This window comes from Maylandia zebra, linkage group LG3, assembly GCF_041146795.1.
Source record: "Maylandia zebra isolate NMK-2024a linkage group LG3, Mzebra_GT3a, whole genome shotgun sequence".
Lineage (NCBI taxonomy): Eukaryota > Metazoa > Chordata > Actinopteri > Cichliformes > Cichlidae > Maylandia > Maylandia zebra.
In genome coordinates this window covers 20463214-20486154 of record NC_135169.1, presented here as the reverse complement: position 1 = coordinate 20486154, position 22941 = coordinate 20463214, and the positions used below count along the sequence as shown (strand labels likewise).

General features: G+C 37.9%; 1 protein-coding gene across 2 annotated transcripts in view; it reads left to right on the top strand.

The window, feature by feature from the left end:
- The window catches only part of LOC101467896 (NLR family CARD domain-containing protein 3), a 36048-nt gene extending 18264 nt beyond the window's left edge, over window positions 1–17784 (top strand). For both annotated transcript variants that reach the window (XM_076880837.1, XM_076880832.1), the window contains exons 5-12: window positions 6937–7015; window positions 8796–9021; window positions 9181–10984; window positions 11775–11927; window positions 13078–13251; window positions 13964–14137; window positions 15379–15425; window positions 15596–17784. In XM_076880837.1, coding sequence (XP_076736952.1) covers window positions 6937–7015; window positions 8796–9021; window positions 9181–10984; window positions 11775–11927; window positions 13078–13251; window positions 13964–14137; window positions 15379–15425; window positions 15596–16140 — 3202 coding nt within the window. In that variant the 3' untranslated portion in view covers window positions 16141–17784. The remainder of the gene's footprint in view (window positions 1–6936; window positions 7016–8795; window positions 9022–9180; window positions 10985–11774; window positions 11928–13077; window positions 13252–13963; window positions 14138–15378; window positions 15426–15595) is intronic.
- Window positions 17785–22941: the final 5157 nt, after the last annotated feature.

The window sequence follows — 22941 nt, the reverse complement described above, 5'->3', positions numbered from 1 at the left end:
GTTCTGCTCTTTCTGCTAATGCCGGCTATGACTTTTGGTGTTTATTACTATTATACTTTTTAAAATATTACACTTTTTTCCTTTAATTTGTCCCATTGAAATGAATGGGAAACTTCCACAATTCTGCTAAAACTTTCTTGTCTTTGAAACTTAACTACTGCCTCATACTTTCACCTAGAAACTTCATTCAAACTTTAAAATGTTCTCAAATGATTTGGCTATTCCTGTATGATTCAGCTTTTTCAGATCTTCTACCGTTTTAATCTTATCCCTCTTTGAGTTTTCAGTTGCAAAATTGTGATTTTTCAGAAAATACATGCGTTGCTATGGTTGCTATGCAATTAACTCAGAGGGGACAGTGAAACTGTTTGAATTTTCTCTTCATGTCCAAACAACTTCTTGCTACTCGCTCAATTTCCACTCAAGCCCCACAAATTATACACCAAAACGTAGGTATTTTTGCTGGCTTTCAGAAAATGTCACTATCATTGTTGTGGGACTCATAGATATTTTGCAAATCTCCTCAGAGTAACACAAAGTCAGAAAACTCTCCATATAAACTCAATGGAGAGTTTGTTCAAAATCACCGCTGGATTTCTCTAATGAGAGGCATTTTCAAATTGTCATATCTCCTTAACGAAGCGAAGTTAAGACATGAGGCTTGTCCCCGTATATGTTCAGACACTCCTGACGCTCACAATTCAAGAATTTCTTTCTCACCTATTACCGTTCTGAAATGAGTTGGACTTGTTTGAGGGTAGGAAATTTGTCCCTCGCTCAGATTTCATCAGATTTCAATCTCTGGAAATGAACCACTTTTTTCTCTCGTCATATCTTTTTGATGGATTTCCACAGAGCCCTGAAAATTTCCATGACTGTTCACCAAAGCCTGCTGTTTCTTACGGTGAAAGAATGATTTTGATGCTCCATATAGATTTAGAGTTACCAAAGGTTGTTTGAGCGCAAGTCAAGGCAGTTTTTGCTTCGCCTCTACTCAGTTACAGTGTATTACAAGTCATATATCTTTAAGAATTTATGTTTTATCTCTGAATTATGAAGACCTGAAGATTCCCCCATCTCTTCTGAATAAAACGATGCCTGAATGACCGTTCTAGCCTCTACGGTTAGGAAATTATGGCCATTTGTTCGAGGGGAATCCTGAATGTCAGAAATACACTGAAGAAAACTCACACCTCTCTCTGTGTCTGTGTGTGTAAGGGCTGACTACAGCAGGTGCAGCTAATTTAACTGACCTACATATACCAAGCCCAGACTCTCCACAGCTCCTGTTCCCTTTACTGTCTGTGTATGTGTGTCTGTGTATCAATATTTCTCCTATGTTTAGGTATTACTCCTCAATCATAGTATTTCTGCTAAAGCAAAGTACTTCTACTACATCTAAGTACTTTTGCCAAATCATAGTATTTCTGCTAAATCATAGTATTTCTGCCAATTCATAGTATTTTTGCAAAATCATGGTATTTGTGCAAAATCATGGTTTTGGGGCCAAATATTTCTGTTATTTTATAATATATGTGCTGAATATATTATATGTGCCAAATCATAGTATTTATCCCAAATTATAGTATTTATGCCAAATTACAGTATTTCTGCTAAAACGCAGAAATAGTACCTTTTAGCAGGAATTTCTACCAAAAGATAGTACTTCTGCTAAATCAGAGTATTTCTGCTAAACCAGAGTATTCCTGCCAAATCATAGTATTTGTACTGAAACATGGTACTTCTGCCCAATCATAGTATTTATACCCAATCATAGTATTTCTGCTAAATCATAGCATTTGTGCCAAATCATGGTATTTGTGCAAAAACATAGTATGTCTGCAAAACCATAGTATATCTCTTATGTTATAGTATTACTACTAAGGCATAGTATTTCTGCCAAATCATAGTATGTGTGCCAAATCGCAGTATTTATACCAAATCACAGTATTTGTGGTAAAACATAGTATTTCTGCCATATTGTGGTATTTGTGCAAGAACATTGAACTGTTATGTTATAGTATTACTACTAAGTCATAGTATTTCTGCATTGTTATAGCATTTGTACTAAAACGTAGTATCTCTGCCAAGTCATAGAATTACTGCAATTTCATAGTTTTTTTTTAGGAAATCTGTTATGTTATAGTATTACTACTAAGTCATAGTATTTCTGCCAAATCACAGTATTTGTGCCAAAGCATCGTATTTGTATGGAGTCATAGTATTTCTTCTAAATCATAGTATTTCAATCAAATCTCAGTAGTTGTTGTTAAAACGCAGTATTATTGCCAAATCATAGTATTTGTACCCAATCATAGTATTTCTGCTAAATCATAGCATTTGTGCCAAATCATGGTATTTGTGCAAAATCATAGTATGTCTGCAAAACCATAGTATATCTTTTATGTCATAGTATTACTACTAAGGCATAGTATTTCTGCCAAATCATAGTATTTGTACTAAATCATAGTACTTGTGCCAAATCATAATATTTGTTGAACATCATAGTATTGGAACCAAAACATAGTATTTGTCCCAAAGAATCGTATTTGTATGGAGTAATAGTATTTCTTCTAAATCATAGTATTTCAATCAAATCTCAGTAGTTGTGTTAAAATGCAGTATTATTGCCAAATCATAGTATTTGTACCCAATCATAGTATTTTTGCCAAATCGTGGTATTTGTGCCCAATTAATAATTCTGTTATGTTATAGTATTACTACTAAGTCGTAGAATATCTGTTATGTTATAGTGTATCTGCGGAATATAGTATGTGTGCCAAATCGTAGTATTTACACCAAATCACAGTATTTTTGCTAAAACATAGTATTTCTGCCATATTGTGGTATTTGTGCAAGAACATTGAACTGTTATGTTATAGTATTACTACTAAGTCATAGTATTTCTGCGTTGTTATAGTATTTGTGCTAAAACGTAGTATCTCTGCCAAGTCATAGAATTAATGCAATTTCATAGTTTTTTTTTAGGAAATCTGTTATGTTATAGTATTACTACTAAGTCATAGTATTTCTGCCAAATCATAGTATTTGTACTAAATCATAGTACTTGTGCCAAATCATAGTATTTGTTGCACATCATAGTATTAGAACCAAAACATAGTATTTGTCCCAAAGTATCGTATTTGTATGGAGTAATAGTATTTCTTCTAAATCATAGTATTTCAATTAAATCTCAGTAGTTGTGTTAAAATGCAGTATTATTGCCAAATCATAGTATTTGTACCCAATCATAGTATTTTTGCCAAATCGTGGTATTTGTGCCCAAATAATAATTCTGTTATGTTATAGTATTACTACTAAGTTGTAGCATATCTGTTATGTTATAGTGTATCTGCGGAATATAGTATGTGTGCCAAATCATAGTATTTATACCAAATCACAGTATTTGTGCTAAAACATAGTATTTCTGCCATATTGTGGTATTTGTGCAAGAACATTGAACTGTTATGTTATAGTATTACAACTAAGTCATAGTATTTCTGCGTTGTTATAGTATTTGTGCTAAAACGTAGTATCTCTGCCAAGTCATAGAATTACTGCAATTTAATAGTTTTTTTTAGGAAATCTGTTATGTTATAGTATTACTACTCAGTCATAGTATTTCTGCCAAATCATAGTATTCGTGTGAATTTGTATACTGTAATATCACTGTATTATGTAGTGGCTAAGTAGGGGCTGTTTACTAAGTGCATCAGTGTAAATAGGTCATCTCTTGTGTTGGAGTGCCCTCTTGTGGCGCCTTTTGGGTAGTGCCTTAGTAAACGGGAACCCTGTAAAAAGTGGCATCAGACTGATTTGTAGTGGAGGAATTTGTTACCAGTTTTCTTAATCTTTAATCTGTATGCATGTTGTAATGCATACCCTGTTCTTAATCATAGAAACCACACCATATCACCTCTCCACATCCTCCTACTGTATGCCATACCTCCCTGTACCATCCATCTGACCGCAATAAACTCCACCTGTGGTAATCTAATCCCTGGATGTCAGCCTCTCCTTCTGACCGAGGATAGTTATAGTATTTGAGCCAAATCATAGTATTTGTGCTAAAACATAGTATTTCTTCCAAATCATAGTATTTGTGCCAAAGTATAGTATTTCTTCCAAATCATAGTATAACTGCACAATAAAGGTTCGTGAGCCACATCAGTGTTTGTGCCAAATCTTAGTATTTCTTCTAAATCCTAGTAATTCTGCTCAATGATAGAATTTCTGCTATGCTTTAGTACTTTTTTCCTAGATTGTAGTACTTCTGCTAAGTCAAAGTATTTCATGTAAATCATAGTATTTCTACCAAGTCCCAATGTTTCTGCTAAATCATAAATAATGTTTTAGTACAAATTGTATGATTTGGTGGAACTTTCTGTGTTCCAGCACAAATGCTATGATTTGGCAGGAAAAAAATATTATTTAGTATAAATACTAAGTTTTAGCAGAAATGCTATGTTTAAACTTTAAAAAATTCTGCTATTTCTGCTGATGTGTGTTATGACTTTTGACCATTGAAATGAATGGAACACATTATCAATGTGGTCACTGATTTTGCATGATGGGCTGAGCTGTGCTTTACCTCAGTGAGATAAGCATCCGTTCTCAGACTGGGAGGCCTGGGTTCAAATCCAGCTTATGGCAACATTTCTTTCACTTAACAGTTAAACTTTTTTTAAACTCTTTTCAACACAAATTTCATTTTATTCACCACTTTTCAGCAAAATTTTCAGTTTTTTTAACCCCTTTTCAGCACAAATCCAAACTTTATCAGCTCTTTTTCAGCAAAAACCTCTTTTCAGCAGAATTCTGCTCATTCAACTCTTTTCAGCAAAATTTTCAGTTTTTTCTGCTGTTTTCAGAAAAAAACTCTTTTCAGCAGAATTCTGCTCATTCACCTCTTTTCAGCAGAAATTCTGCTGATGGAACTCTTTTCAGCAGAATTTTCACCCCTTTTTTTTTGCCCAAATTCTGCTAGCACAATTGTCAATCTCTCCACCTTTTCTTTGTGAGAAAGTGTTTGGCTCAGTGAGCTAAATAGCTGCCCTTTGATCAGGAGGGCCAGGTTCGAATCCTGCTCAGGGCATCTTTTTTTTTTTTTTTGTTTCAACTTTTTCAGCTTTTTTCAGCAGATATCTTCAGCCGTTAAGGCATCCACACTGCATTTTCGCAGGAAATGCAAATTTTTCTAGTTGTTGTTGAGTTTAACATCCATGTACGCTGTGAGACTAGACCACTAGTAAAGGACTTCCTTCCCCTTATGGACACTTTAATCTTACTCAGTGGGTGTGATCCAACTCACGAAATGCCACACACTTGTTCAGGTGCTGTCAAACAGTCTGGATGTTTGTATTACAGAAATCAAGGACTGTGGGATATCAGATCATTTCCCAGTGATGTTTAATATCGCAGTGTGTAATGTGGAGTTGAACAGTGAGGGACCTGTGCGTCAGTTATGCATGATAAAGTCATTGACCGCTGCTCACTATTCTCTGCTTTTACTATCTGTATGATGTATGATGCCAACTGTAAATATCAACACTTCGCTGAGTTCTTTTGGTTCCTCAGAGGCATCCGATGGAAGACAAAACACTGCTCAGTAGACCATTTAACCCTTTATTTCTCTTTCACATTACTTCTAGAATGGAGATGCGTCCTGCATGACACGTTGCCACGGATCTCAAAATGGTGCTGTGCCCCTAACAGTTTTATTCCAGATGCTCTCTCATTCTAGTCTAAACAACAGTGTCTCAGTAACCTTCCACTAGAGATGGTCCCCTCTTATCTACATTTTCCCACGCAAGTGTGAGCAAGAGTCTGCAGCTTTCTACTCTTGCAGCACACATGGTTTCATGCCTTTATTTTTCAGGGCTGTGTCCACTTAATACTGTACTTTATAACTTTATAACACTTATTATTAATAAAAAGCATAGTATTTTTGAGGCACTGCAAATTATTTAATCCCAACACAACTTTAGTTTGGAACTAGTGGTTGAAGAGCTAGCTAACTTTTTTTATTCAACATGTTCTGGCATGTTTGATTTTCTGTTGTTCTAGTCCAGCTGAACATAACATTCTTTTATCGAGACTTCAACACATTGTTGGTCTTAAAGGAGCCGTATTAAACAGGGTTTAAATTATAACTATCAGAGAGGTCCTTTTCTGTTGCTACTGAAGAATACTCCTCTTCCTCCGCCCCTATTTGTTGTGGTGTGCCACATGGGTCTGTTTTGGGCCCAACTCCCTTCTCCTTATACATCCTGCCTTTGGGATCTATTTTCAAGAAATACAACATTGCCTTTCACTGTTATATTGATGACATCCAAATTTACTTCCCCTTGATACTGGATGTCTCTGTCCCACTGCCACCTTTCCTTAACTGTCTACATGATGTTAAAGACTGAATTTTCTCACCCTAAACGAAAATAAGACCGAAGTTATTGTTTTATGAAGTCATGCCCCTTTGGATAAGTTAATGGATACTCTTGGGCCTCTTGCTTGTTATCACTCCCACACTGTAAGAAATCTCTGAGTGTTTTTAGATAGCTCTTTTAAATTAGAGAAGCAAGCGTCCACAGTTGTGAAAAACAGTTTTTTTGTCAGTTACATGAAATTGCCAAAGCGAAGCCTTATCTTCCTCCTAAAAATCTAAAAGAAAATTATTCATGCCTTCATCACCTCTAGACTGGACTGCTGCAATTCTCTCTGTTTAGGTATTCAACATACATAGTTCAAAATACTCATGCTGTATGTCTTCTAACAGGTTTAAGAATGTATGAAAGGTTTTCTCTGAAAAGGAGAAAAACGAACTAATCTGATTGTGAGAGCATGCTGCTCATAAACCCGTATTTAGCATTAATGGTGCAATCAAAGATGTGGTGGATCGGCATCCTGTACTTGGACTAATTCTTCATGATTTTTCCACAGAGTGGGCCAGAACAGCTCAGAGTTTCCCTGTGGTCAGTCTGCCCAGCAGCATGAAACACACCTGGACTCCATATTTATGGTCTGCACATGTTCAACAACTACTTTACTACTAAACAAAACATCTACATAATAATAATAATACTTATTATTATTATTATTATTATTATTGTTGTTGTTGTTGTTATTATTATTATTATTATTATTATTATTATTATTGATGCAAATACAATGAATGAAAGTATAATGTATTGTCGAGAATGACACCCAGACTCTTAACCCGTGAGGAGGGGGAGACAGAGGAACAGTCACTGACTAAGGAAAAATTGTTTTGGATCGTGTTGATTTTATACTAATGAGGTTAGTTAGTTTTGTCGCTATTTATTTTGAATAAATCTGAAGACAACCAGGATTTTGTTTTCGATATATAGTCAGTGAGTGAGGAGGGAGGTAAAGTAGATTTGTTGTTAAGCCGGATGTCATTTGTGTGTCAGTGGAAATTGTTGTTGTATTTATGAAAGATAGTACATGGAGAAGAAATGAATGATAAAATACCTCCAGTACTCCAGCTTCCTCCCACCGTCCAAAGACATGCAGATTGTCATTATGCAAATGTACTATTTATAAGATTGGGGAAACCTGCAGTCAGCTGAGACTGAAGAAGTCACTTGGATGAGTGACGAAATGTTTCTCCCACAAAACGCTACGTCCAGATGAACAGAATCAACTTTTGGAGACTGGATGATGTTGTTAAGCAATGAAAAGAGTGACTTGGTGTTACCTTCATTAGAAGAGATAATATGACAATAGTAACTGGGCAAGTTTGAGCGATGCTGTCCTTATAATGTCGTTTATGATTTTTATACAAGTCCAGTTCTTTTGTAGAGCCTCTAAAGTTTGTGACAGTAATAGTCAAAGTTCAGGTGTAAACTCAGGGGGTAGAGAAAGAGGAGAAAACAGATCTTTTCTTTTTTCATGGAGTTCAGTGTTGTAGAGTGAAATCAGTTCTTCAATGGTAAATAAACTCTGAATGTCTATGAAAGAGTCAATGCTACTGGAGAGAGAATTATTAATAGAGAATTGTTAATAAAGAGAGTTTCATAGGTAAGCGGGGTTACACCAGAACAGCAAATCAGGTTTCAAATGTTTCCTTTAGACTGAGTAGCAACACCAATATGCTGCTGAAATCCAAACTCTCAAGGTAAGATACAAAATCTCTGATGAGAGAGTTATTAATACTGCGATAGATGTGAGGCAGGCAGCAAAATCATTTGGGAACTGATTGTTGAGTTTAGGGAAATGGTAGACAGTTGAAATAATGCTAGGAGTAGGAACAGACATTTAACACACAGTAGATTCAAAAGAACTGACACAGGAGCAGAGACTAGTATGACTTTTCACCTCTCATGATAGATGAGCCAGTACTAGTCCCCGGCCAGTACTACAGGATTGAAAGATGTTAACAAACCCAGGAGGAGTGGATTAATTCAACTGAGACAAGTCATTGGGCATTGCTAAGTCTCAGTTGACCAGAGAAAGTCTAGCTTACAGTTGGTAAAGAGATCATAGAAGATATGTCCCTTGCTCTTAAGTGAGTGGGTGTTAGGTAGATGGAAGTTGAGAGTGATGGTATCATATTTAGCAGCAAAAAAAAAGAGGTGCATCATCCTACTGAGAACAACTGAACAGTCAATTAAGACGTGACACAAATGTATAAAGTTACCAATGAGAAAGTCCAGTCATCTGTTCACAGTCATCTCCATGCTGCTCTTTGTTCGACCAGTGGATTGTCCAACATGGATCTGATGTTTGGCTGCATGATTTCAGTCTGACTGGGTCATTCATAAAGTATTCTGTTCCAGCTGCTGGAGGACAATATCATCCTTTTTGTAAAGAATGAGCTGAAGAAGATCCAGAAGGTTCTGAGTCCAGATTACCCAGAATGCGTAGAGAATAAGATTGTGAATGAGGAGGTTTTGAAGGGTGAGGATGATGAGCAGCAGAGCAGCAGAGAAGCATTTGTGAAGATCACATTGCACTTCCTAAGGAAACTGAAGCAGGAGGAGCTGGCTGACCGTCTGCAGAGCAGTAAGACAATTTCTCTAGATATTTAAGCTGCTGGATGAATGGAATTAGTAATGTCTCATTAATGTTAACAAAAATATTACACATGCATATTTTAGGGGGCACAAATAGTCATATGCATTTCATTTCATTGTTTTCTGTTTTTTTTTTTATTGTTTTCAGAACATGTTGCAGCAATTTGTAAGTGTAAACTTAAAACGAAGTTGAAGAAGAAGTTCCAGTGTGTGTTTGAGGGGATCGCTAAAGAAGGAAACCCAACCCTTCTGAATCAGATCTACACAGAGCTCTACATCACAGAGGGAGGAACTGCAGAGGTCAATGATGAACATGAGGTCAGAAAGACTGAAACAGCATCCTGGAAACCAGATAGACCAGAAACAACAATCAGACAAGAAGACATCTTTAAAGCCCAACCTGGAAGAGATGAACCAATCAGAACAGTGCTGACAAAGGGAGTGGCTGGCATTGGGAAAACAGTCTTAACAAAGAAATACACCCTCGACTGGGCTGAAGACAAAGCCGACCAGGACATCCAGTTCATATTTCCATTCCCTTTCAGGGAAATGAATATACTAAAAGAGAAAAAGTTCAGCCTGGTGGAACTTGTTCATCACTTCTTTACTGAAACCAAAGAAGCAGGAATCTGCAGCTTTGAAGACTTCCAGGTTGTGTTCATTTTTGATGGTCTAGATGAGTGTCAACTTCCTCTGGACTTCCACAAAACTGAAATCCTAACTGACCCTAGAAAGTCCACCTCAGTGGATGTGCTACTGACCAACCTCATCAGGGGGAAACTGCTTCCCTCTGCTCACCTCTGGATAACCACACGGCCTGCAGCAGCCAGTCAGATCCCTCCTGACTGTGTTGACATGGTGACAGAGGTCAGAGGGTTCACTGACCCACAGAAGGAGGAGTACTTCATGAAGAGATTCAGAGATAAGGAGCAGGCCAGCAGGATCATCTCCCACATCAAGACTTCACGAAGCCTCCACATCATGTGCCACATCCCAGTCTTCTGCTGGATCACAGCTACAGTTCTGGAGGATGTGCTGAAAACCAGAGAGGGAGGACAGCTACCCAAGACCCTGACTGAGATGTACATCCACTTCCTGGTGGTTCAGGCCAAAGTGACGAAGGTCAAGTATGATGGAGGAGCTGAGACAGATCCACACTGGAGTCCAGAGAGCAGGAAGATGATTAAGTCTCTGGGAAAACTGTCTTTTGATCAGCTGCAGAAAGGAAACCTGATCTTCTATGAATCAGACCTGACAGAGTGTGACATCGATATCAGAGCAGCCTCAGTGTACTCAGGAGTGTTCACACAGATCTTTAAAGAGAAGAGAGGACTGTACCAGGACAAGGTGTTCTGCTTCATCCATCTGAGTGTTCAGGAGTTTCTGGCTGCTCTTCATGTCCATCTGACCTTCATCAACTCTGGAGTCAATCTGCTGGAAAAACAACAACCAACCTCCCAGAAGTCTTTCTTTTTTAAAAAGAAAAGTAGTATAAAGTATCTCCACCAGAGTGCTGTGAACAAGGCCTTACAGAGCCCAAATGGACACCTGGACTTGTTCCTCCGTTTCCTTCTGGGTCTTTCATTGCAGACCAATCAGGCTCTCCTACGAGGTCTGCTGACACAGACAGGAAGTATCTCACAGACCAGTCATGAAACAGTCGAGTACATCAAGAAGAAGCTCAGTGAGAATCTGTCTGCAGAGAAAAGCATCAATCTGTTCCACTGTCTGAATGAACTGAACGATTATTCGCTAGTGAAGGAGATCCAACAGTTCCTGAGTTCAGGAAGTCTCTCCACAGATAAACTGTCTCCTGCTCAGTGGTCAGCTATGGTCTTCATCTTACTGTCATCAGAAAAAGATCTGGATGTGTTTGACCTGAAGAAATACTCTGTTTCAGAGGAGGCTTTTCTGAGGCTGCTGCCAGTGGTCAAAACTTCCAACAAAGCTCTGTAAGTGAATATATACTCATCACTATATTTAAAAATGGTTGATTTCACAAATGATTGAAAATAGAACAGTCATATATTAAATGATTTCCTGTTTGCTTCCCTCATAGATCAGGTCAACCGATATCTCTAAATTACTTTTTTAAAATTGAAAGAAACTCCTAGGTTTTTTTGTAGTTCTGTGATTTTGTAATAATCCAAAGTTTTCAAGACTGTATGCATTTCTGTTAATGTATAATGTAAAATTACGTTTTATTCTGACACAGTATTGTTAGATTATATCTTAACATTGAGATAGCACAAATTTTTACGACAACCCACATTTAGCACCCCCCCCCCCCCAAAAAAAACCCCCCCAAAAACAAAACAAAAGAAAGATGAACATGGGACCCTTTTCTGAATTACAATTAATCCAATTTCTGCCCCACCGTCCTACCTAAAAATATAAACAACATTTCCAAAATGTACAGAAGCCAGTTACAATGCAAGTGGATGATTTATTTTGTTTTTTTGTTGGTTTGTTTAAATTGTGTGTGTTTGTGTGTGTGTAAGAGAGAGAGAGAGATTTTTACTTTTTGAACATAGACATAAGATAATTGTTGTTGAGTCCTTAGCGGTCAGGGAGCATTGAACTGTTTGATGCCTCAAAGAAGAAAAGAAATTAAGAAAAAATTACAAAAATAATTTTGACATTGTTGATCAAGACTGCTTAAAAAATTGCTAAATCTAATAATACTTCAGTGTACTGTCATTGCACTACAACAGTGTTTTCAGTTTATCTTTTATTTTTCAGACTGAGTGGCTGTAACCTCTCAAAGAAAAGCTGTGAAGCTCTTTCCTCAATTCTCAATTCCCAGTCTTCTAGTCTGAAAGAGTTGGACCTAAGTAACAACGACCTGCAGGATTCAAGAGTGAAGTTTCCATACTCTAAACTGACAACTCTCCGGTCAGATCAATATATATTCTGTTTTCTTATCAGTTAACCCTCCTATTCTCCTCAAATATTACTATCACGTTTTACCATGGGGGTTATTTACCTCTACAAAATGGTTTACATACAATTGTTGACCAATTGTTTGCGTCAGGCACTTTGTTTATTTATTGAATACATTAGTATTCTCTTGATAATAAAATTCTAGTGCCACCATCAAGCCATGAAGTCAAACTTTTAATTTAGAATAAATGTATCTTGAAAAGTTTGAATTGAGAACTTTTCAAAATTACTGCCAACATTAATAACCACAAGTAGATGAACCCTGTTGGTCTTTGGTGATGACATGACCTTTTCTCTAGCACCACCATCAGGTCAAATGTTTAATTCTAGATCTGTTTCTTTCTCGTGGTGTTTACATCCATGCCCTTTAGAATGAATCTTGTTAATTTTTGCTCTAGCACCATGACATCACTTTCAATCACCCCTCCTCTTTTCTTATACAGGCCTGGGACTGGCAATGGTAGAGTTGAAGGTTTTTTTTTATTAATTTGTTATGTTTTGTTTGTTTTTGCTGTTTGTTTGGAGGGGGTGGTACATATTTCATGTGAAATTCAACCAGAAAACAGAAAATAATACGAACATAGTCAGAACATGGAACAGTTCTTGTCCAACAGCCAAATTTTTTCTCTGCACTACTGTACACAGGATGTGAAGAGAGTGTGTGCATGCTCCTTGCAGACATATTTCTTGCATTGTGCCCAGGTCATGCTAGTCTTAGAATCATTCCTGGTGGGACAGCCCTGGCACCTGCCATGTTTCCTGCCCGTGGTTTGTAGTATTCAAAAGTAGAATGGGAGGGAGAGCCTTCAGTTTTGAATCCCCTCTTCTATGGAACCAGCTTCTATTTTGGATTTGGGAGACAGACACTATCTCTACTTTTGAAATTAGGCTTCAAACTTTCCTTTTTGCTAAATCATATAGTTAGGGCTAGATCAGGTGACCCTGAATTTTTTATCTTGTCTTTCTTATCTCAGGGGGGTCATATGATTGTTGGGTTTTTCTCTGTATGTATTATTGTAGGGTCTACCTTACAACATAAAGCACCTTGAGGTGACTGTGACTTATATCAGTGTTCTTTGTGTTCTTGTGTATAAATCTGCAGACTGAGTCACTGTAACCTTGCAGAGACAGCCTGTGAAGCTCTGTCCTCAGTTCTTAGCATGCGGTTCTCTAGTTTGAGAGAGCTGGACCTGAGTAACAACAACGTGAAGGATTTGGGATTGAAGCTTCTGTCTGATGGTCTGGAGAGTCCATACTGCAAACTTGAAACTCTCAGGTCAGATCAAGATGTGCTCTGCTCTTTTTTTTCTTTTGCATTTTGTTTGTATAACTTAATAAAAATAACAAGATTTTTTGCCCTAGTTTTATAATCGTGAAAATTTTAATTTAGTTTTATTTACACAGTCCCAAACAATATTTAATCCTTAAATGATCCTGGATGCATTTTGTTCCATTTAATGTTTTTTTGTTTGTTTAATTTATTATGCTATTTTACCTGTGCTCAGTGAATATAGCTCACATTTCCTTCCACTGCCCAACTCGGTTGACATTGGTAGCGCCCCATATACGTTATGGACTATGTGAGGAGAGCCCTGCTTTTCCCGCCTGAGTTACCTGAATCTTTTTACTGAAGCATTTACTGAACCTTATCAGTCAGTCTTATCTAATCTGACACAGGACTCATGGGCTGTTTGTCCTCACTCGCACCAACATCACCTACATGTTAAAGCAGATGGTTAAACCTCCCTGAGCAAGATTTTGTTGGCGGTCTCTTCCTAGTTGTAAAACGTTTTTCCTCCTTCCTGTGACCAATTGCTGCTGACAGGGGACCATCTGAGAGTTGTGGTTCTTTCTCTTATATTGTAGTGTTATCTCTGCTATAAAAAGTTAAGACATTTTTATAAATGTAGGTAAATTAAATTGAGGGGATGGAGCTCACTTTCTCTGGGAAGAAAATAAAACACTTCTTTTTTGGTATGTACCTGCAGTCTGTCAGGCTGTTTGATCACAGTGGACGGATGTGCTTCTCTGGAATCTGCCCTGAGTTCTTCCCACTCCCACTTGAGAAAGTTGGACCTGAGCTACAATCATCCAGGAGACTTGGGAATGAAGCTGTTGGTGCCTGAACAGAAGAATCCATCCTGGAAACTGGAAACTCTCAGGTATGGAGAAAAGGTCTGGTACTGGAGGAAGACATTAAAACCATTGTTTTTCTTGTGGCATTACTGTAAAGTGTAGAAGTAAATTTAAATCTAATTTGATATACAAAGAGGTGTTTACAAAGGTTATAAAGCTAGTTATGTAGCTATTTGGTGGTTACGTGTTTTGATATTTACATGTTTACATGTTTGAATGTTTAGACATGCATGTTCAAACCAGTAATAAGTATGTGTTATATCTACCTGGTTGTTTTCCCTGTTTTGATCTGAGTATAAGATTTCCTGGCTTCTGAGAGGCCAGTGAAGTATTCATGAGGGCGGCACACAGGAAGTGTGGGTTGTTGTTGCGGTGTGCTGAGAGTAAAGTGGCTGCTAAAAAGTTATCCGTCTCCATCTTGCTGTTCCTAATTATTCAGAGAGATTCCAAACCATCTAGTGAACCCTCACGTTACATTACCAATAAGTTTGATGTGTCACATGACCCTCTTCCTATTGAAAAAACAAAAGTTGCATCCAAGATGGCCGACTTCTAAATGGCCACCATGGTCACCACCCACTTGAGAAGTTTGCCCCCTCACAGATAATAATGTACCACAAACAGGACTTTAATATCACCAACCATTCCCATGTTAATACGGTGTATCCATATAAATGGCCCACCCTGTACAATTCACGACTACGTTAAGTCATTCACTAGTGTCTTTGCAGTTGTTTTGGGATCTTTGGACATATCTATAACTATATGTCTTCCCACAGTCTTTACATTTTTCACTTTGTTCCCCTGCCTGGCTTGTTCCATATAATAATAATAATAATAATAATAATAATAATAATAATAATAATAATAATAATAATGGATTAGATTTATATAGCACTTTTCAAGGCACCCAAAGCTCTTTACAATGCCACTATTCATTCACTCACTGGTGGAGGCTCTCTTTAAATATGCCCCGTATGCTCTCTTTAAATTTCTTAATACTTATGCTTGGGACTTGGAAACACTGGTGATTGTGTATATGGACCTTCTGCTTGGTGAGAATCAACAACTCTCTTTGTTTTGTTTTGTTTTGTTTGGGGGAGGGGAGTGGCATTTGAAAGATACTGGTTCACAGATAGCCACATATTTCTGAAAATGTTGGACTGTTCCTTTATCACTGTCTAGCAGTATCAGTGTATGATGATGTAATGTCCTCGTGTGCATGCTGAAAGAGACTGTGCTGGTCTGATCCCCCTCCTCCTTTCAGGGTGGAGCCTGCTGGTGTCCGATGGTTGAGACCAGGTCTGAGGAAGTGTAAGTGCATTTTTAATGTGATTCATGAAAACAAAGCAGCACACATTCAACCATCTTCAAACTGTCACATCACTCATTCACCTCTCTGATGTCAGAAGTCATCATAGTGTCAATCAATCAACAGATGATAACAATAACTGCAACTGGATTGTGTTTGTTCTCTCCATCAGATTCCTGTCAACTCACAATAGATACAAACACAGTACACACAAACCTCAAACTGTCTGACAACAAAAGAAAGGTGACACATGTGGAGGAGGTTCATTTATATCCTGATCATCCAGACAGATTTGATGTTCATCCTCAGCTGCTGTGTAGAAATGGCCTGACTGGCCGCTGTTACTGGGAGGTTGAGTGGAAAGGAGATGTTGACATATCAGTGACTTATAGAAAAATCCGAAGGAAAAGTGGCAGTGATAACTGTTCATTTGGGTGGAATGATCAATCCTGGAGTCTCAGCTGCTCCGATGATGGTTACTCTGTCTGTCACAATAACAGAGAAACATCCATATCATCCTCCTCCTTCTCCTCCTCCTCAGTCTCTAACAGAGTAGCAGTGTATGTGGACTGTCCTGCTGGCACTCTGTCCTTCTACAGAGTCTCCTCAGACACCCTGATCCACCTCCATACCTTCAACACCACATTCACAGAACCTCTTTGTCCTGGATTTAGAGTGTGGTTTCCTGGTTCCTCAGTGTTTGTTTGCAGAGAATAATCTAAAGAGTGTACTCGTGCCTCTTTAGAGAAACACTTTGACTGTTGAACAGATAGTCTGTACATGTCTGTCTGTTTCACTCAGAAACACGTTTTCAGATTCATGGATAAAGATGGAAGCTTTGATTATTCCAGGATCCACATGTTTTTCTGTTGTTTTTCTTTTTCCACTCAAAGCTTCACACTGAATATCAGTATGTTGTGTTTCTCTGAAGCTCAGTTCACAACCAGCTGCTCTGCATTTTCAACAAACATGAACTCATTAAAAATAATCTGCTGTGATATCAAAAATGAATTCAGTTTAAGGTAGAATGTTATTTTATATTTCTTAGATATTAAATATGAAATGGTAACTCACGTGAGCCACCTTAAAATCACTATAGTCTGTGATAGGAACTGATGTCATTAACAAACAGGATGTTAGCCAGTGAGTTTGAGGAGACGGGCTGTGCTCAGCTAGTTAAATCCAGCAACATCCACTTACATCTTATGCCTTTTGTGGCTGCCGTCATCAGCGGTTATGCAGTTTTAAGGTAATTTCATGGTTTTAAGTTATAATAAATACATTAAGAATACTTTATTTTTAATAAATCAGATTGTAATGTACAGTGGTCCTTCGTTTATTGTGGGTGTTATGTTCTAAAAATAACCCGCAATAGTTGAAGTCTGCAAAGTAGCCAACTTTATTTTTTACAATTATTATAGATGTTTTAAGGCTGTAAAACCCGTCACTACACACTTTATTCACTTTTCTCACACAGGCATGAACATTTTCACTTTTCTCTCTTGTTTAGACACTCTCAAAGTTCAAACCTTTGTAGAAAAATAAGTCCAGTATTATAAAATGAAACCAAAAATCAAACCCTCTTTTCTGGTCCAGAACATGGGAATAGAGCACCTGCGAGAGAATTCAACATCAATTAATCATTAATAAATCATTGAATCAGAAGTTCAAGATTTTGTGCGATAGCTATCTTCCGCAGGTGCCTTTGATGGTGCAAAACGTGTTGGGGAGAAAAGTACAGAAATTTAGACTTACACTGCAAGCTATCAATGTAGTGATTCTGTACTGTACAGGAGAGACAGGAGGAGATTGACAATGGTCTACAGCTGATCAGGACACAGAACACAATGCGTTGTAAAAAACAAACAAACATTTTACGCTAGGTGACAAATCGTCAACATATTATGTTTTCGGGCACCCAACACGTTCCTACATGATGACATTGGAAACTGAGGACATATGAGAACCGTTTGGAGTCAATCTACACATGCGTCAGGATGTTACGCCTCGGGAGTGAGAATGGGCTCAAAATTGCACACAAAAAAATCCGCAAAACAGCAAGGCTGTAGAGGTTGAACCACGTTATAGCAAGGGACCACTGTATACATTGTTGGGTTTATATTTAAAGGATGTTTCCAGGGTGAAACCAATGTTCAGTCTGTTGTTTGGGGTTGACAATATTTTCAGTTACACGCCACTCTCGGTATATTTTAGGAGGATATGCTGACTTGTAATAAAAAGTAGTTAATATATTTTCATCGTTTTATCTGTACATGGTGAATATATAAAAGTGATTATGCCTTGTACTCTATGGTGCAGTTTCACCTTCCCCTGTGTCATTAAACCTGTGAACAGATGGAATTGTGTCATCAGAGTCTTAATGTAAGGAAGGAGTTTAGCTGACTGCCAAATCATAGCAGAGCCAGTAGAGAATCCAAATGTTTGATTTCTCTTTCTTGTGATTTTTTTTTTTTTTACCAACCTCTCCAAGTATGCTCATTGGTTCTGAAATAGGAAAAGACAGAAGCTCTTAAAATGAGAGCAAATGCAGATTTGCATGGTTTTTTCTTTTATTTTCTCTCTAACCCCTTAAAACAGAATGCCTTATTAAGTCATGGAGCATCTACACTAAAATCTCCTAGAACTGTTCATTGATGGTGATTTGTGGCCCTCTGCGGATGAGAAGATGAACTGCATGATGTCAGTTTAAAGGCAAGTCTACCACACATCTGTTTGACCGTCACCAGTTAATCTGTGACACGAGTTAATCTGCCGGCATTGTGGCTCGTCTGGAAAAGCAGGTGTATCGATAGACGTGATAGGTTTATATAAACATGCGGTTTTAAGCTCTAATGTCTCAAATGAAAGCTAGTTCAGATAATGTTTCAAAAGACCTACCCAGTGTTACAAAGTGGACTGGCTTCCACAGTGAATACTGCTGTGTGCAGACAGGGGACAGGTGTGCAGCTCACACCAGAATACAGTTTGTGGGGTTCATCTTGACTTGTGCAGGCATGTTTGTTTGTTTGTTTGTTTGTTTAAAAATGTTTATGCACCATCTTTCTCTCCAGCAGGTGGCAGTGACATCTTCTTTATAAATGTAATACTTCAGTTGAGGCTTTTAAAGCTGATTGACAACTTATTGTATATATATAAAAAAGATGACACCTTTCCCCCCTGCAGATATAGATCTCACGTGGCACTCATCTGTACTACTTTCAGCCATTTTAGTCTTTTTTTTTGTTTCTAGAAAATATTCAGGGATTTTAAGAGACAAGGACAAAGAAAGAAAAACGATATAAATAAAAACATCAATTAGAAAGAAGCTCCAGCCTTTGATTTTTTTTAAAGTGAGAGGGGTAACAGACTTCAGAGGTGACCATGACATTGTCATGGGAACTGTCTTTTTTCCCCACCACATTTGCACAGGTTACTCAGAGACAGCCACCTGCTGGTTGTTGGAATTTGCCCCAGGATTCTGCAAACAGTGTAATAGTAAAACAATAAAGGAGGGGTCATATATGGTGCATATAAGGATCCGAGCCCAGAGCGTACCTTGAGAGATGGTTTTTGGCACAAACCTGAGATTTGTAATAGGGTGGTGGGAAAGTTCCTGATTTAAATCCTGGCTGAGGCCTTTCTGTGTGGAGTTACGATGTTTCTTCCATGTTAATCAGTCCAAAGACATGCATGTTAGGTGTATGTGAGGCAAATTAATACTTGAAGTGTATAGAATAAAGTGCTGAATACATTTTTAAGATAATAAGATTATAAAAGCAAATGAGTTGCCATTTCACTGAGTGTGGGAAATGCATACCACAGATTTAAGGTTTCTTACCACTGCTTTGAATACACAGACTAGTTTGTAACAGTTTTAATATTTTTTTTGCTCCGTTAATTCATATTTAATTAAACCTGATCATTATAGATGAGGAGAATCTTTTAATACAGCAGTGAGAACAGTGTTTATAAGTTGTGCTTTCAGTGAAATGTATTCAAATGATTAAGACTGTTATGTTTTCATGTCTAAGTTAAACACAATGTTGTGTGATAGTAGATGTTTTTCTGCTCCCTGCTCTGAAGCATTAACTAAAATTTCATCTGTGGTGGAATTTTCTGTTAATAAAATCTGCAACACAATCAGCTGTGGCCAAGCTACTGAAATTACTGCATGCAGGAGAGCAAACACAGACATCAAACAGTTATACAATCAGGAGAGCTCTAAAACAGAAGTGGAGCTTCCACTCCTTTATGCATTCCAAAGAAGAGGGAAGGAAGTCATAAGCTGATCATAACACACGTCACGCGGCTCGCTATGAAACCTAATGGAACAATGGGTATGCTGTTTCATGCCTTTGGCGTTATCAGCAGCTGCAGAGGGAGTTGTTTTCTTCAACTACTGAGGCTTAAATAAGTTCATCTAGTTTTAGAAACTTCCACTGAACAGTCTATTACAGTGTTTCAGTGTTTTATTTGCATAAGTATTTAACACTTTAAACAAGAAAAATGGAAATTTTCCATTACAGATCACTGGTTTAGTAATGAGATGAAGCTGAAAGCCATCAAATTCTGTTTATCTTGTCCAGCCTCTTACTGTGAGAAACATTTCCAACCTCACTATGATGCAGCTCCATTAAAGAAACACAAGCTGGTGGCCCCCTCCAAGAAGCTCCAGGAGAACATCTGCTCTCGTCATGATGAGGTGATGAAGATTTTCTGCCGTACTGATCAGCAGAGTATCAGTTATCTCTGCACAATGGATGAACATAAAGGCCATGAAACAGTCCCAGCTGCAGCAGAAAGGACTGAGAAGCAGAAGGAGCTCAAGGTGAGACGACTAAACATCCAGCAGAGAATCCAGGAGCGAGAGAAAGATGTGAAGCTGCTTCAACAGGAGGTGGAGGCCATCAATGGCTCTGCTGATAAAGCAGTGGAGGACAGTGAGAAGATGTTCACTGAGCTGATCCGTCTCCTCCAGAAAAGAAGCTCTGATGTGAAGCAGCAGGTCAGATCCCAGCAGGAAACTGAAGTGAGTCAAAGAGCTTCAGGAGAAGCTGGAGCAGGAGATCGCTGAGCTGAAGAGGAAAGACGGCGAGCTGGAGCAGCTCTCACACACAGAGGATCACAACCAGTTTCTACACAACTACTGTCACCACCAGAGGCAAAGACCAGAGTTGGATTCTTAAAAATCACACTGGATCCAAACACAGCATACAGACAGCTTTAATTATCTTAAGGAAATCGAGAAGCTATGGTATATTACGATCAAGAGTCTTACACTAGTAATCCGGACAGTGTTTAGACAGGTCCTGAGTAGAGAGAGTCTGACTGGACGTTGTTACTTGGAAGTGAAGTGGTGTGGGATAGGAATTCCTGTAGTAGTCGCATACAAGAATATCAGCAGAGTCGGGAGGTCAGATGAATGTGGCTTTGGATGGAATGATAAATCTTGGGCATTACGTTGTGACATGAAAGTTGCTTTCGAGTCAACGTGTTATACATTTTGGCACAAGAAAATCAAAACCTCTCCAATGGGAGATTGAGAGACCAGTGTCGGAGTGTTAAAGAACAGCTTTGAAATTCTCATGAGTTTTTCACTGTCTTTCTACAGAGTCTCTGAAACCATGACTCTCCTCCACAAAGTCCAGACCACATTCACTCAGCGGCTCTATGCTGGACTTGGGTTTTTTTATTATGACAATGACACTGCAGAGTTCATTAAACTAAAATAGACAGAAGTCATTAAGGGACACCTGTTAACAAGTGTGTTTTAGTTTCCAGTTTTCTTTGGTCTTCATCACTGCTGTCCTTTTTCTTCTCTGCACAGAGATCACCTTTGTGACTACACGTTATTTCTTGATTTGTATTTTCTGAACTTGTGTTTTGTTAACTTAATCATGTAAGAATTATTTGAATTTGTTTAGAAAGTATATTCTCTCTTGCTTTCTTGTTTCTGGAGGAAAAAAAACATTATATCACATTTGAAGCAGGGGGTGATTACAATGACTGTTAAAACAACCACTACTCACAGAAAACTGGCCACATGTTTACATTTACAAAGCTTTCAGATTCTAAGAATTGCTCTTAGTCACCAACTTATAAGAAAACTTGAGTGTTCTAAGAATTACCCTTCAAAGGAAGAAAATATAGGTTATTCAGAACAAATTGTAAAGTGTAAAATGACTGAAGAGTTTCTTAAAGAATTTAGAAAGAAAGAGAAGGAAAAGTGTAGTACAAAAAGACATCAGAAATGCCTGTTTTGGCACGTTGGCCTGAAAAGTCATACCCAATGTTTCTATTTACTCTATATTTAATACTATTAAATAATCAGATTTCTCAACTGTGCCTTATTGTCCACATTCTGGAAATGTGGACTGGAAACTCCCCTGCCTCCCCTCCAGAGATCTGCACCTATTAACAGACTCTTAACTTTCACATTCACAGATCAAAATGACGCTCTTTAATCATTTTAGAGCAGTTTGTCATTTCAATCAAATACATGGAAAATGAATAGCTACACGGAGTCTTCTTTGAAATCTAAAAAACAATGCATGACAGTGGTTAAATAAAGTCTGGAAGCAAGGGCGTAGATTTGGTTTTGGCGTTGGTGGGGACCGAACTCTGCCCTGTTTCCTTTTTTTTCCCTTTTTGTCTTTGCTGCTTGATAAAAGGAGAAAAATACTTGCCTACATATGCTATTCTACATGTTTCTAAACCATTTAAAATTACAATTCATAGTTTTATATGTGAATTATATAATGTTAAATTACTATTAAACAAATGACTGACTAAGTATTTTAGGCTTTAGTTTACTTCAGTCATATTCCATATAAAAATAGAGTAATGACAATAAAAGAATATGACTTTAAAGATTTAACAACATTACTTCAGATATAGTACACCAACATCTCTTATATTTTGGCACTAAGGGAACACTGAATGACCTGGTGGTTTTTGTCCATAAAACTACTCATCTAAGATTACCACAAAGTAAAATATCTCTCAGCAAAATTATGCAACATTTTAGGCACTATTGCCCCGATCAGATCAGTGAGCTGGGATTTTTTTATTCTCAACATGAACTACTGTTACAGCAACAGACATGGACTACTGGTGACCCACACAACAACTCAATGTCCACTATGTGAAGGAGCCAAACACATGCCTTCTCCTCTCGTTAACTGAGATAAACTGCTGGCATGTTTGTTTTACATCTATACTGTCCAGTGTCTCCTGGTGGACCTTAGCCATGTTTTTAGTCTTGTGAGAGCACTGAAGCTTCCTTCAGCCTCAGTACCTGCGTTTTATCCTCAGATTAAAATTATTGTGTGCTTGATGTGCCTCACCTTTGGCCCTGGCTCTTCCCCTCTGACTGCACTAGGACATATTGCCACCTGATAAAATAACACATGGATTCGTGCCATATAAAAAGTGAGACATGTCAATTCAGATTCTTTGTCAAATATACACTAATGAAACAATTTACATCAGCAGCCTAACAATTGTCATGATAATAAA